The sequence below is a fragment of the Falco biarmicus genome, chromosome 3 (assembly GCF_023638135.1).
Source record: "Falco biarmicus isolate bFalBia1 chromosome 3, bFalBia1.pri, whole genome shotgun sequence".
In the NCBI taxonomy this organism is placed as follows: domain Eukaryota; kingdom Metazoa; phylum Chordata; class Aves; order Falconiformes; family Falconidae; genus Falco; species Falco biarmicus.
In genome coordinates, this window is record NC_079290.1 from 80,627,432 (window position 1) to 80,643,325 (window position 15,894).

The 15,894-nt window shown below is 41.5% G+C and overlaps 2 protein-coding genes across 2 annotated transcripts in view; one reads left to right on the forward strand and one right to left on the reverse strand.

Annotated features, from left to right (window-relative positions):
• Positions 1 to 52: 52 nt before the first annotated feature.
• LOC130145934 (uncharacterized) lies at positions 53 to 5,560 on the reverse strand. The gene is made up of 5 exons (XM_056331499.1): positions 5,545 to 5,560; positions 4,817 to 4,966; positions 2,293 to 2,448; positions 1,649 to 1,778; positions 53 to 1,460 (listed from the first exon to the last, which is right to left on the reverse strand). Exons 1-5 carry the CDS (start codon positions 5,558 to 5,560, stop codon positions 1,256 to 1,258), a joined length of 657 nt encoding a protein of 218 aa, XP_056187474.1. The 3' UTR covers positions 53 to 1,255.
• DDC (dopa decarboxylase) overlaps positions 5,041 to 15,894 on the forward strand; it is a 76,933-nt gene continuing 66,079 nt past the window's right edge. The window contains exon 1 of the mRNA XM_056331924.1: positions 5,041 to 5,221. The gene's annotated coding sequence lies outside the window, so the exon portion shown is untranslated. The remainder of the gene's footprint in view (positions 5,222 to 15,894) is intronic.

Below are 15,894 nucleotides of genomic sequence, written 5' to 3' on the forward strand. Positions count from 1 at the left end.
TGGTACACCATGCATCTCTTGCTTTAATTCTGGGTTATTTGGGGTGGGATATATTAAACAGCCTTTAAGAAGAGTTAAGAGGAAAACAGAATCCCCAAGATTTATTCTATAATTCAGTACAAACCCGTAAAAAACAAGCAAACCAACCCCAAAACCCCACATTACTTTATTGTAATGTTGTATTTACTACATTTGGAACAGGCAAACAAGAAGATGGCATGAAAAAAAAAAGGCACCACAGTAAAATGGTGATGGTAAGCCTGTTCAGTGGCAGGTAAGCCTGTTGGCATATTTGTCCAAACCGCCCACAACTGTGGCAAGTGCAAAATGATACCAATAAAGTCTGGCCCTAAACATTAACAGCAGGTACCTGTGCTATCAAAACATCACCAATACAAAAGCAGTCTGTCTCAGAAACAGCTATGTGGTACAGATTTGATTTAATTGCCTGATAGGTTTGTGCTGCTTTTACATTAGTTGCAGGACAACAGATATAATCAGGTGTCTGATCCCATGTGAAGCCTTCCAGCATGAAGTTCAGCTGGCAAAACAGCTAAAATGCATTTGAACCTATGAGTAGATCTGTGTCAGACTAGTGTTTTACAGCATGTGGCTGCAGCACTTTTATCCTGATACACAGAGTGCTAAAGTTAGATTTATTTTAACACCAAATCGCTGCTTCAGCCTGTACCTGCAAAACCAGATGAGAAATGCATCACCAGATGAGCCACTTCCTTTCAAGTAAGTTGAATTTCAGATGACTTTGGCTTTATGTTATTGCTGTTTTAGTGATGCTTTAATTTGGGTTGTTAATCTCCTGCTTGTATATTGCTTTGTGTCTCAGGCATTGTTTGTCTAATGTCTTGGAAACTTCAGTAGCAGTATCAGCAGACAGAGAAAAGAGGTATCTTCCTTTGAAACATCCACATTGCTTTAATTTGGGTTGCTTCTGCATCCTAAATCTTACATCTTCCTTCCTCAACTTGGAGCAATTTAATTGGTATTTGAAAACCTAATATAACCACAACTATGTCCAAGAGCTATATGATTTTCATTAGATATTGCAATTAGTCACATCTGAGACTTCAGAATAAATTAGTTTGTGTAACACTCACATTGCAAGCTCTTAGCCCAAAGACATTCTGCTCTAATTGCTCATCATTTTACACAGATACTAGCAGATGTTTTAGCAAGAAAGATTGGTTCATCACAAGACACTGAACTGTGATTAACAGGGTCTTACCACGCTTGTTGGTTACCCAGGTTTGTATACTTTGCTGTAATGAGGTGTTTTCCATCTGTTGGCTGCAAGATCCTGGGGCAACGAAGGGGAACAGGGAGATGAAATTATCAATACAGCTGACAGATCTGAGTCAAAGTGCAGCCTGGGTTTATGGGCTCTGAAGGTCAGCTCAGCCGCAGTCAGAGTAAACCTCTTCAGAGAGTTCAGAAAAGCTAGGCTGGGAGGGAAATGAAGTGGAGAAAAGAATTACTCTTGGGCAGTATTGTCCAAGTGATGGTTTGGGTGTGACTAGGAACACAGAGAAGATGGTGGTGTGATGCCAAAGTGCTGCTCACCAGTCCCTTAAAATCAGTTTTCCCTCCTCTTCCCTCAGAGCTGTGAATGTGCTTCTGTGTAAAGACTTACATTTTATTTGCCTTTTGAAACACATTCTGTAGAGGTGTAAGGAATTGGCGTTTTGGGTCATCAAGCAGAGAAACAGCTATAGAACTGGGGTCGTCTACAACCAGCCCATCCTCCAAAACAGTCTGTCCAACTGCCATCAAGAGAAAAGGAAGGTAAAAGGATGTACGGTTCTGCCAACAATGATGACAATGGTTAAAGCAAATGGCCAAGCTGAGTACTGAAAATGTATAGTTTTGTTGCCTCACAAAGAAGGCTAGGCATACGCTATTTTTAAATACTTTAATTTAGTTAGACCTTTTCAGTATTTGATTACTTCCATAATACTTTTTTTGCTGCAGAATTTCTGCAAGATACTAATGTGCGCTGTGTGACTCTTACCAACTCTTAGTTTTCAGGTTACTGTAGTACTTTCAGAATTGGGTCCAAAGACAAAAGCAAATACAGAAATGAGGTGAGCTGTGAGGATTAGAGCTTCTTGAAAAATTACCCCATAACACAGCTAGTCATAGAAGAAAACAAACTGATAATTATAGAACTAGTGAGTAGAAGAATTAATTTGGTTTTTCACTAAGGACTATGTGGTTTGTGAAAATATCTGGCTAAACAAGGACAAAAGTTTACACAGCTTGGCTCAAAATACTCACAATTGCCGAAACGAGCGCTTGTCCTGCTTGAGAAAACTGAGTGCTTCAGAGAAAAGAATGTGCCTGAGAAGGTCTTGGATCCTCTTGCTTGTATGCACACTTTCACAAACAATCCTAGAAGCTGCTGTCCTTGAAAGGATAAGGGAGCAGGAACTCCTAGGACAGGAGCAGGAAAGGAGGCTTAGGATGCAGTAGAAATGGAAGAGATACAGGGAAGAGCAATCAGGATGGTCAGAGGAATAATCAAATACAGTAAGAAAGTTCAGCCAGCTAAAAAGCAGAGACTGAAGGTAGTGTAACAGACTTAACAGAAAACCAAAGGCAGTTGAGTAGAACAGAAAACCTTCAGTTACAGTCTCTGCTAATACAAAAGTCACAGAGCATTACCTGAAGCGTGCAGGGGCTCAGTTCAGGATAACCAGAAATACTTCTTCATAGACTGCTCATGTAAGCTTGAATGTTCTCCACCACAAAATGCAGCAGGTGGCAAATGTTCACGTGGGTTCACAAAGGGCTTAAACATCATGATAGAGAAAACTCAGCTGATGGACGTTAACTACAAAAATACCATCTTTCACTCTGAAATCCATGGGCCACATGTCACCAAGTGCCAGGAGCAGTCTTTAGGGGAAGAATAATTTCCTGACAGCCCGTATTTGTACTCTTTCTTCCCTACACATCCACTACTAAGTGTTAGACAAGGGCAAGAGATATTTTTGATCCAGTGTGGGACATGTATCCACATGAGAGCCCGCTGACACACAAACAACTGGAAGTAGTACTAATAGCTGAGGGAAGACCAAGAAAGCCTGTGTTACTGTCAACTGCAGACTTGCTTTGACTGAATTAATGCTGCCCTTAAGAGAAACGGCCACATAAGCATTGAATTTGCTCCCTACCACCGCAGAAGGGAGTGCCTCCAGGGCCCGTGGCAGCTGTCCCCCCTGCCCCTGCAGCCTGCTGCCAGGAGGGTTTGCTGAGGGTGCAGGGGCTGCCGGGTTCAGCTGCTACAGCAGACCAGAGCCTGTTAGGGCTCTGAAGCTGCACAAGGGTAGTGTCTGGCTTCATTCAGCCCCCAAACAGGGTGATGAATAACAGGGATTGAGCCAAGCTCATGCCTCGTCCTCTAAAATGAGCACTCAACTGGGAATAGGTACTGCTCGTCTGCAAGTCAGGAGCAGGCATCCTAGAAGTTGTGCCTAAGTGTGCGTATCTCCAGGCTTTTTTGTTCAGCGGTGCACAGGGGCGTCCTGTGAAGGCTTCTCCCAGGTAAAATGCAACTTTTCCTCCCCCTGTGCAGGAGCTGAGGAACAGAAAGGGCCATACAAGGGCTGAAGCACCGTGCTTTTCCTCAGTGAAAGCTGCGGTGCAGCACGCAGGAGAGGCCTGTGCTGGCACCGCACAGCAGGCCCGAGGGGCACCAGGGCGGCCTGCCAGGCTCTGCCCAGCCACCACTGCTGGTCAGGCAGGGAGAGAATGGGAAGAGCAAACGCGGGCGCTCACCACGGCTGCTTCTCCGAGGCGCCTGCTGCCGAACGGCCTCCAGCAGCACACACCAAAGGGCGGCTGGGTGCTGGAGCCAGCCAGGCAGCTGCTGCCCTGTGAGGGGCTCCGAACCCACCCTGTGGAAGGACAGCCCCCACAGACGGGACCTTGCGATGATGAAAGCCCCCTTAGCTAATTCCCACTCTCCGCTTCTGACGGGTTTAAATCCTCGAGTGAGTCAGGACAAACAAAAAATCAGCCTTCCGAAAGGAAAAATAAGTAAATAAAGAGATAAATATGCCTGTAACATCAGTGCCGGCCAATCGAAACACAGCCTGGACTTCGCCTCATTCCGCAGCTGAGGGCAGGCGGTTTCGCACCCCGGAGAGCTGCAGGCAGGGCGGGCCGCGCCGCCCCCGTCCCTCCCCGCACGGCCTCCGGCGGCCCGGCCAGGCCGGCAGAGGGCGGCCGCGGGTGAGCCCGCCATGGAGCCCCGCTGGTGGGCTCTCGCGGTCCGGCCCTAACGGGCGAGGGGTTTTTTTTCTCTGCATTTGCTTTGGTTTATGGCGGCAACCGAGGGCGGCTGCAGCCTGGACCTTGTGTCCTACAAAACAGCAATTAAAACAGCTCTGTGTGAAGCTCGGGTGTTCGCCAGCCTCCTGAGGGGTACTTGCTGCAAATGGCGGCACACTGCTGGCGGTGCCGCCTGAGGTGAGGCCGGCCCCGAAGGCATCGGGGTGCCCGGCCCGCCCGTCACCCGCCAAGGGCAGCATGCCTCCGAGTTGTCGGCGTGAAGGTTTCACCTCTCGGCAGTGCCGGGGTAGCAGCCAGCCTCCCCCAGCCCCTGAGGTAGCCGGGCCCTGAGGTAGCCGGCCCCGCGAGCTGCCGCCAGCCAGGCCCCTGGGTGCGCCGAGGGCTGCGGCTGCCCTGGCGGGTCTGGTTTTGCTGTGGCCGTTATTGTCCCCCTTACTTTCCAGCGTGAACTGCCACACATTGCAGATGCATAGACATTTTCATCAGTGTAATTCCCTGGCTTCACCTCGGCAGTGGCAGGATCTGCTGGGGCGGCTGCCTCTCCCTACTCCAGCCCTCGTTGGCACCTGGTGTATTTTCACTCGAGGCTCTGTGGCTCCCGTCCCCAATGCCTGTGAATCGCCGCTGAACAAGTTCACAAGTTTTCTTTCTTCCCCTTGTTGAGAAAGAAAGAATGACTGACAAAGCTGATGAACGGAGTGCTACACATGGTTAATGGTTAATGAAAAAGTACAGGACAAGCACAGTAGCAATGAAGACCAGATAGTCACTTGAAAAGCCGTAGAAATTTCTTGTGATTAAAATTCCTTAGTTGCTTCTGGTGATTTCTCGCTCGCAGGACGGGAGAATATAAGGGAACTACAGAAAATACTTGTATCCAAAGTATGTGGAAAAGGAATAAAATAAACAGGTAAGGATAAACTCACTAATATCTGAAAGTGAACCTGCCTCTGTACTTTCACCAGATAATCCTATCTGGCAAGTCCACATAATTTGTTAAGTATTAAGCTAGTGAGCATTTAGAAATGCAGTATAATATGCTAAATGTAATTCTGTTTTAATTGACATGTGCTTAAGCCAATTTTGTTGAAATACTCCACAGTTCCTGTAGTATTTTAAAATCAAAACTTCGCAATTCACAATATCTTTAAGAGAGTGTCTTCTCAGCTGCTTCTAAAACTTGACTTGAAGGCACTGCGGGTACAGTGGAGTGGTTTGGAGGGATGGCAGTACCTCTGAATGACGGCATACTGCACAATATTGGAGCTGAATCCCAGCTAACAAAGAAATTTTATTAACCTTTTCAAATTTGGTCAGAAAAAAAGTTCATATTTGTTTGAATATTTAATTCTCCTGTTCCTGTAGCTTGGTTTCATTGTAAATGTGTCATGCTGGGCTTGTCCTCTTGTAGAGGTCCTGTTTATGGCACAGGGACTGGAGCAATCTCCATACATTGACATGACAATTTTATGTGTGGCTAAATGCAGAACAGCAAAAATTATTTCAACACTGGCGGGGTTCAGAGAGCAAGATTATTAAATTGAAACTACTGTTCATAGAGATACAGTTGGGAAAGGAAAGGGGAATAAAATGACAATTTTTACCATTTACCATTTACGTCACATAGATTTAGCATTTATGTCAATGGTAAATAAAGGGGGGGGGGGGGGGGAGAAGAATAGATATCCTAATGAGAGGGTGATGAAAAACAAGTTTCCAATATAACTGTGATGCGTATTGAAAGGTTTCCTCAGGAGAGTGACACTTAGGGGAACATAATCCTGTAAGTCTGACATTCATAGTGTATATCCCCCATCAGTAACACAGACTAAAAGCAAAGAGAGGAAACTGGAATGTCTGTTGCAGGAACAGGGGATTTACTGAAACAAGGAGGTTGGACTGTGGATTTTTAATTGTACAGCTATGTCCTATCTGCACACATAGTGAGGTAAAACTGGTGAAACAGAGACCGTCATCTCTCCTATCTGTCCCATACTGTGAAGTCAGGGAGTGAAACAGCAGGACTGGGCTAGGTGGAAGTTTTATCTGATTATTTATTTAGAAGATAACATAGAAGCTCTGTTAATAAAAGGGGTTGCTGATACTGCATGTTGGAGAGTAAGGAGACAGAACAGTTTTCAAAGGTGGCTTCAAGCTGGCACATTAATCTTGTGAAAGTGCAGAAAACGAGATGTATTTTGCCTTCCCCTTTTGCCAATCAGCTGGCTTCTTTCATGGGGAATGTGCACAACCAAGACAAGTAGGTGAGGGGATGGGTAATGGCATTTGAGGTGAAGAGTTGTTACTCTGTAATGGAAGGAAAATTGCTAAAGGTTGTTTGAAGTTGTCAGCAAGTTTCTTGGTATGGTCAGTTGATAAACATCGCTGAGAAATTTCTTTGTTGCTTCACTCTTTAGTATATGTTTCTTACTCTGCTCCTTCCATTATACATCAAAAGGTGGTTGCTTCATTCTTCTGAGGCATCTTTTTTTTATTCAACCACAGATAATATATTGCATAATCAGCAAAAATGTACAGCCAGCAGTATTTTGTAATACCATCATTTGTAAGTGAAAAAATTAGCCTAACCCATCCAACAAACTCAACTTACTTCCAGAGTGTGCTAATCACAGTCTTGTTATTCAGTGTTCCTCCAAATAGTGTCTCCCCATCTAACCAATGCTCAAGCTGTTTGCATGTTTTATCTCTTGGGAAAGAAATCTTTCTTGTAGAAAATGTTTTGAATGCAACAACTGGGGGGTTTTGTACATTTTTCACCTTCTTCCTTGATCCTGTGCAGGTTGTATGTCTATCTATTCACAAACATAAATAAATGGCAGAAGAGATCTTGTGGTAGATCGTCATTATTTCAAGGATAGATTGGGATTTTAGTATTAGTTTCTTTGTCAGACAGCTGGCAGGAGCATTGTACATGTAAAAGGTTGCCCTTACAGTTTACTACTGAATAATACTATACCACTGTTTCCCTCTTGCTTTTGAAAGGCATGTTTGTTTTTAACATTCAGGGAAAGTTTGCTCAGCTTTGTGAAGGTGTAATAGATTTTAGTCTTACCCTTCTTGCTTGTGTGTTTTGAAAGGAATCGGATGGTTTATAGGGAGTCAAATGCAGTTTAATATTGTTATTCTTGTATTATGTCAGATGTATGACTTTATTTCTTATTTTATTCTTCGAGGTTTCAATGGCAATTAGAAAGATTCTGTCTCTAAGAAGATGACAACTCTTTTGAGGATTAATGGCAGCACGTGATATTTTTTTTGATTGATTCTCCATCTCATGCTGTAAGACTGGATATAGGAACATAAAGATGTGACTCCGGTGCTGTGTAACCTATCAAACAGTCTCTATAGAGGATGTATCTCCCAGTCTGTGACATACAGCCTGTCTTTGCAAAACTGGATATAAAGCAGAGATGTTAGGAAGTTTTTGAAATAGCTTGAACAAAGATAAGGTTCAAAGGTTTCAATCACTGGAAAGGGTACAAGTAGAGAGGACATGGGACTCTTCTGGAGACACTGAAAACCATAGTAGCGGTAATTCTGCATTCCAGTAGAAGCTGGAATACGTATAACCCTAAGTGAGGGTTATTATTAGCATTTCAGAGTTTCAAGCCAGTCTTGCCAAACTTGGGTTTGTGACATTCCTTATGCTTCAGAAAATGCTTTTTCTTACATATCAAGTACCATCTACTGTCTGATTGCTAGGGTAACGTCAAGCGCTGGTGTTAGCCATACTGTCATGTACTTTGGAGTTCAAGAGATACAGTAGCATCTTAAAATGCCTAGAGGGATGCTACAAAAAGGAAGGGAATAATCTCTTCCTGCTTGGTGGACAGGATTTAAAGGACCAAGCAACAACCGATGGAAAAGGGATCCTAGGGTGAAAAAAAGGCACTGAATCATATTGTTTAAAAAGGCTATAAATTCAGTGTCAGTAATGCTGTTAAGTTGCTTATAATACTTCCCCATGTGTTGCCCTCATTTGCGCTCAGTTGTACTGTTGACAAACTGTTTCATTTAAATGAAAAAGCTCACAGTTTTTAGATTTTCTTTGACAGATGAAAGTGCAGGTACAGTTAACATGAAATGATAAGAAACAAGCATCATTACTATGACTACTTAGCCATGTAAAAAAGCAAGATGGGAAATTACAGAAATAGTACATATGGTGCTTTCTGCTTTTAAAAAACAATCTGAGCTCAGAAAATGAGAAACAATCCAGCTATTCGTAAAAACAGATATATGAATTTCAAGGTGAATATACATTTCCACATACATGGGACAGGCTGAAGGCTGCTGAAATGCTGGCATGCTGGGGAGATGGCTGGCATCCTTTTCATCTCAGACAGTACCATAAAGGAACCGATCTTTCAGTGGGGCTTATATTGTCCCTTTCCGTACTGTTCCTTTAAAGGGAGGGAGAGAGAACGAATGCAAAGGATTTAGGAGGAGGTGACTTTTCTTTAATGGCATCCTTTGGGTGCATTATCTTGCTGAGACCTTTTTCTTTGTATCTCACTCTGATTAGCACATTTCTTTGTGCAGTTTTAAAATGCTTGGACAGTTTTCCCTGAAGAAATACATGTGCCTTCCAGCAGTTTTAAATTGCTCTTGGTATGTTTGATATCCTTATACATCTGCAAACCCATCAGAATCTTGCTGAGTTCTTGACTGCAGTGCTTCCTGTGGTAATTATTTTTTCTGCAGTTTTAACCACACATCATGTGAAAAAGTGTTTCCTTCTGTCTGTTTTTAATCTGCTATCTTTTAATTTCACCGAGTAGTCCCTCTTGGGCTTTTGAAATTTGAAAAACAGAAAGAAGTTCTTTATCTTCTTCCTTTACTCTTTCTTTCCCTTATCCTTTCCTTGGCTTCCTTCATGTTGTTCTGTTTTCAGAGCTAACCAGGCCCGCTCATTTGAATCTTCCCTAGAGGAGGGAGTAAGTGCCTTTGAAGAGAAATCTTCTCTTAAATTCCAGGAAGGCAACGAAGTCTTTTTGAAAGTGAAAATCTGAAAGAATATTGAATATCCCAGAACTGTTCCAACAATGGATCAAAAGTCACTAGAATATTTTTTGTGTAATTCACCAGCTTGTTCTTATTGGATCCAAACTTCTTGCTATTCTTGATCATACTACATATTAAACAGAGGATTTTCATTCAGCAGCGCCACCAAGTCCATTAGTTTGGCCCTGAAGATTTTTGGAGGCTTAATTCTACCCTCCCTCTGTATGCTGTGTTGCTTCAGAATCAGTGTTACTGAGCTTCCTGAGACTACTGACTATTCAACATATAACATTCCTGGCTGTTGTGCCCCCAGTTCCTGTGGCTGCATCTTTAATAGGAAAAAAAAGGCTAGGGAGCAGGGGGAATGGGATGGTGGGATGATGTCCTTTCACTGCAAGCTTTCATATGCTTACTAACAAGTACAAAAGCTCTCAGGTAATGCAGCTTTCATGCATTTTAGACAGCTGAGGTAGAGGAGTCTACCAGACCTCCTCGGCAGTAACTGACTGAGACAAGACATAGAAAGGGTAGAGCAGGAGGAATACTGTAGTAATGGCTAGTCACAAAAGAGAACTTTTGGGAGAGAAAGAGGAATGTTGTATGTATCTTTTGCCCATGGCTATTGACATATTGACACTACTCAAGATGTTCCATAAGATGGTAGTATTTTCTGCCCAAGCATAAAAGATCAGCTAATCTTACAGAATTTGCATAGGAAATGGAAACACCCAGGGAGTAAAAGAATTAATCTTTGGGGAAAAAAAATAAATATGGCTACAGAATATCTTTTGGAAATATTTATCATGAAAGGCAGAAACTAGGAAGGTGTTAACATTGTCCTTATATTAAATATTAAAGCATTAATAATTAAAAGTACCCTATTGATTATCTAAATCTGTGGAGAAAACCCCCTTATAGCAGTAAGTTTCCAAATTAATGTGTGAATAAAATTTAATGTTACAATGTAGATGCGAAAGAAAGGCTTGATTGTAGAGAAATAGCATGGAAATCTCTGTATGACTATACTTAATGCTATTTAGTATTAAGGACTGATGATAAACCAGGGTGTACTGTCAGACTTCACAACAAATGTAGATACAGAGTTATCATTACTCAGAAATATAAGTCCTGAGGTCAAATGTATTTGCTTGTTACTCATTCACCTTAATTAACCGATTCAACTGAGTAATTCAAAATAACAAATTAAGTAATAGAAAGCATTTTTCCTCTGGCATAATCTTCTGTTTCTTTGGTATTCTTTTTCCTCCAAGGAAATTTATATTTACTGTTGGCATCTGTCCCTAGAATCCTTCTTTTTATCATGTCCTATGATTTATTTGATTATTTAGTGATACCTTCCTTGTCATGTTAGGGTTAGTGACATACTACTGTACAGCCTTTACTCAGGCAGGTATGTAAACACATGCTTATATATGTTAAGCTCCTATTACAAGATCTTTCCAGGCTTTCAGAAGTCCTTCATTTGCTGGTTGCTAACATGACAGGGGCCTCACACTCCCTTTCCTGTTTTCTGCTGCCTTGCATATGCCAGAAGTTTTTTCTTGACCCTGCTGACAGGGCCCAGTCCATGGTCCCCTTATGTGCGTACCTTGCCAGCTTTTAAATGGGCCCATATGGTGCCATTATCTTTAGACAGCTAGAGACTGGGTACATAGGTGTTGATTCCTGAGTAAGTATTGCAGGACCACAGTTGTGAGGCCCGCCACAGCTGCGGGGTAGGTGCCTTTTTGTGCTGTGCTGCTGAAAATAATGTTTATTGTGATGCAAAGTTTTAAATAAAAAAAATAAACCTCAGAGCTTTACAAATGTGTTTTGTGCTAATGAAAGGTAAGACACACACACACACAAATAGAATACATTATTACCACTGTGTGCAAGTGTAAGGATTCTCTGTAGCTGCATCAGCAGCTTAGCTGTTTATAAGGCTGACCTCAAGAATGTCTGCCGATAGCACACAACTTTTGTATGATCCATGCCCTGGATTGTTCTTTTGCCTGCCTCTACCTCCCCCTTTTCAACGTTATTGATGCATATTTCTGTTGTACATCCTAATGAGTATGCTTCTGGCTTTGGGTGATTTCCTTTCTAGCAGTATCTACCACAAGGATCTGAGATACAAATATATTTTTTGCCCATTTAATGTTCCTTTCTTTTTTAAAAACAAAATTACCATTACAATGATTTGTTACCATGTTGAATGTTGTTCTGTTCAGCCTAGTAATTACAGAACTGTGTGTTAGTCTTTAAATGACTTTGAGTGGTGAACTACTCATTTGCTGCTACTGTGACTTCCTCACACATTTCCTTTCAAGGTTTTAAAAAAAAAAAAGGAAAAGAAAAAAAAATCTCAGTCTTTGTTGCTACAACTTTTTCATTATTTTGAAAGTTCTTTTGGGCAACATTTTCCTAAATTTCATGTGCAGATTTCTTATGCTTTTTAATGTACAACTCTTAAAAATACATTGCGTCCTTTTGGAGCAACAGTTTTTGATGTAATACCTCTTTATGAGTAGTCATTTAAGGGCACATAAATTTGAGTGAAATTTCATAGCTGGCAGAAGGAGTAAGGTATTAAAGGTGGGAATAAATAAATATAGGGAAGCCAGGGTTACTAATCTTACAAAATATTAAAAAACTTTATTAAAGATCAGTAAGTACTGTCTGTTAGTACCTTCTTTCTCACCTGCTCTTATTTATCCTGCTGTTGAAAATGGCTGTTAAAAAACAAATTTTGGGTACCTTTTTATTTAGAAAATCATCTCTAACTCCCATGTTTCATTGTTTTTGAAACTTAAAAAGATCTTGATATTCTGCAGGTTCTGTGGTGGACCTATTGGCTCGTTTGTGCTGTTTTAATAGGACAGGCATATTCATGGACCTTTGAGTTATCTTGCTTGTTCCTAGCATAAAGTGTAGCCTCCACACCCTCATTCTTAAGAAGAACTTGTGATGGAGGCTATTTGCTGCACGTTGCTTTTAAGTATCTATTTTTAGTGTACATATGTTTGGTACATAACATGCAAAAATTTGTGTGAAGAAGGGAGATCACTATTCTGAAGCTTGGAATGTTATTACATTGCATTATTACAACATTATTACATGACAAAGAGTATCACATCTAATATGGCTGACCTTGCTACCAGGTGTTATTTGTGATCTTTTTGCAGTTTCTACTGCTCAGCACTACTCCATGTTAGAAGTGAATCCAGTACTTGTTTTATGAAGATTGGTCTTTTGAAAAAATACAGTTCCTACAAACTACTGGTAGTTACTTTAACAACAGAAGCCTGTCATGGCTTAACCCTGGCCAGTAGCCAAACACCACACAGCCGCTCACTCGCTCCCCTGCACCCAGAGGGATGGGGAGGAGAATCAGAAAGGAATGTAAAACTCAAGGGTTGAGAGAAGAACAATTTAATAATTGAAACAGAATTAAAATGAAATAATAATAGTATCATCATCAACAGCAACAGTTATAATGAAAAGATGGGGAAAGGTTAAAATCCAAAGGGAAAGGGAAACAGGATAACAAGTGATGCACAATACAACTGCTCACCACCCGCTGACCAATGCCCAGCCAGTCCCCAAGCACTGATCAGCAGGCCCCGCTGCTCCCTCCAGTTCATATACCAAGCATGCTGTCCCATGGTACGGAATACCTCTTTGACTGGTCCGGGTCAGCTGTCCTGGCTGTGTCCCCTCCCAATTTCCCGTGCCCCTCCAGCCCTCTCACTGGCAGGGCCTGAGAAACCGAGAAGTCCGTGACTTAGTACAAACATTACCCAGCAACAACTAAAAACATCAGTGCGTTAGCAACATTGTTCTCACATCAGAGCTAAAACACAGCACTGTACTGGCTACTAAGAAGAAAATTAACTCCATCCCAGGCAAAACCAGGACAAGCCTCTGATAAGTAGTGAAGATGCTCGGAAGTTACTGGGATGATGCATCAGAATTTGTTGTATTGAAAGCATCATAAAACATCCTTTTGCTCAAGAAAGTATCTGTAAAAGGAAACTGGAAGGAAAACTGAGCAAATGTAGACCTAGAAGCATGACTCATTTGTTTGAAAAACAACAGAAAGGTTATCTTTTCAACCAACAGGAAATGGTATGAATGTGAATGGCTTATTTGATTGGTATTTAATGGGGAACAGAGAGAAATATGAAGTGGGTAGTGCTAGGTGATGAAGTGTAGCTGAGCTGTAAGTACAGGAATTTGTGTCTTCTGCTGTAATTTTTATGTTATTCTCTGCTTCACTGCACAGTGCCTTTACATTCCTGGTTCAGTCCCAATCCCATTTTTCCTGGAAAAAAAATAATTAAATTTAGATGCCTGATAGGGATGTGAATACAGCTTCATTGTAAGAAAACCCACAGCTCCACCTATCTCTATTCCAAATTCACCAGGCAGAGCCATAGCGAGTGTTTTAAGTCTTAACACATGTTCTGGATCCCTTATTCCCCATTCCACATGCTAGTTGAGGATGTTTCTGGTCATCTTGCCATCACAGTTTTACAGGTTGTCTTCCTGGGTAGCAGAAGTAGCAGCCAGCAGAGCTGTAAGCTGCAGAGCTGAAGAGAAGTGTATTGTCTTGAGGATCCAGAAATACTCTTTGGCTTTTCGTGACAGCTTGCTATCTTAGGATTGGTAGAAACCAACTGTTTTTATAAGTATCCATTGAACATATAACACTATTTCTCATGTTTTTTCAGTGAATAGGAAGTGTCTTCCTTTGTAAGGAGGTCATGTAATTCATCCCTTGTTTAACATTGCATTGGGTTATTTCCTTTATCTTAGCAATTTTGCAGGTTTGGAATATGCTTGGCATGCATGGTACTTGAAGTTGAATCTTGAGTTCAGCTTTGCTTTTATATAGTAGATTAATTAATGCAATTATTTATATTGAAGACTGCAGTTACATAACATGTAGACTACTGACTTGGGTTGTATGAGTTTATTATTGTATAAAACACAATAAATAAATCATGATTTTGATGAAAGGTTAGTGTGATTTTACATGCCAAGAAACAAAATTAGCAACCAATGTAAAATGTGCTTGCAAATCATTCACAAGTCAGAGAATGTAGATGCAGATCAGTTTTCTTAATTTTTCCTTCAGTGGGCAATAGGAATAGACTGGTGTCTTGTTGAAAGAGAGAAACCAAAAACACTATCCCCTAGAATTCATCAGAAGCTACAGGGAAGTAGGGTATTTTGCTCCATTATATGTTGTAGTATATGTAACATAAAATGTGGTAGTGATTATCCTTTCCTCAGCATACTTTCACTCCATTCTGTATTTTCTGAGCACTGAAGAGGAGTGCAAAATGACATTTCTTAGCCACTTCCTGCTGACGAAAGTTAGCCTGGTGGTAGAAGTGGAAGAAGTGTCTCTTAAGACTATTCAAATCAAGGTTGCTCCTAAATTAAAGAGACAGGTTTTCAAAGAATTAGCAGGAAGAAAAAAAAGCAGAAATCTCACCCCACCCCACCCCAAAGTTTCCTAGACTGTCTTTTAGAGAACTATGCAGAATGTCACACTGCTGTAAAGGCAGGTTGCTTCTAGGCTGGCAGCATCTGACCTCAGTACACAGAGGTTCAAAATCTGTGCCTCTGACTAGGGAAAAACTCTGCCAGAGTGTGGGTGGGGAGGTGCTGCCACTTTAAAACTGGCCTAGATTTAGGCCATTTGGAATCCAAATGGAGTTGGAGCCAAATGTGGTAACACAGAAAAATAAGCTGGAAGAGAACAACCCTTCCTAGCAAAATATTTTATGGAAGCTGCCCCTGAGGCAGAATTGCACAGCATATGGCAGACTTGCATCTGTACTTGAAAAGAAGAACTTGAACTAAGGCCTCTGAGCGCAAAGGTAATGAATGCATCAGACTATCTTTCTTATTTAACTGCCCGTCTCCTCTAGTCACATGTAAATCCTGTCTAAGTGAGAGCCTGTCTCTCCTAATGATAATGTGGAAGCTGTGATTATCTGAGGTGTAGAAGTGAACAGTATCATAAGGAGAACAGATGGCAGGCAGTTCTGAGTAGGGATACGGCTGGCTGCACTGTGGTGAAGCTACCTGCAGCAGCTTAAGCTGTTATCTTTCCTGGCTGCCTGTTTTGTCTCCTAGCTGGAAATGATTGCCCTTCTTACAGAGTTGGCAGGATGGAGCATGTGAACACTTGGTGGCTCTGTCACCCAATGCTACAGGGACAGACAGGTTCTTTTGGGGATTTTTGGTAGAATGAGGACAGACCACAGGATTGTACTTAACAATTAGAGCTTTATTATTACATAAAATATTCAATTATCAGCATAGCTTATTATTACCTACGATTTCTAGCATTTAGTGTAGCTTATTGTTGCACAAAGTTATCAATTATCATAATTCTAGTTAAGCCAAATTTCTAGTAATCAGTGTAGCTTTCTCACTATCTGGAGTCTTTAGTTACCTAGACTTTTAGTCACCCGGACCCTCTGCAGATGGGGTCAAATTCTTAATAATCACTGCATGATACACTAATCGTAATCTGGA

Bases quoted from the DNA above. Each gene is read 5' to 3' on its own strand.
- LOC130145934 (XM_056331499.1), bottom strand. The intron at 1,779-2,292 runs GTGAGTATTTTG...TCTTGATGGCAG, and splicing joins AAGCGCTCGTTTCGGCAATT to TTGGACAGACTGTTTTGGAG. The intron at 1,461-1,648 runs GTAAGTCTTTAC...TTTCCCTCCCAG, and splicing joins TTTCAAAAGGCAAATAAAAT to CCTAGCTTTTCTGAACTCTC.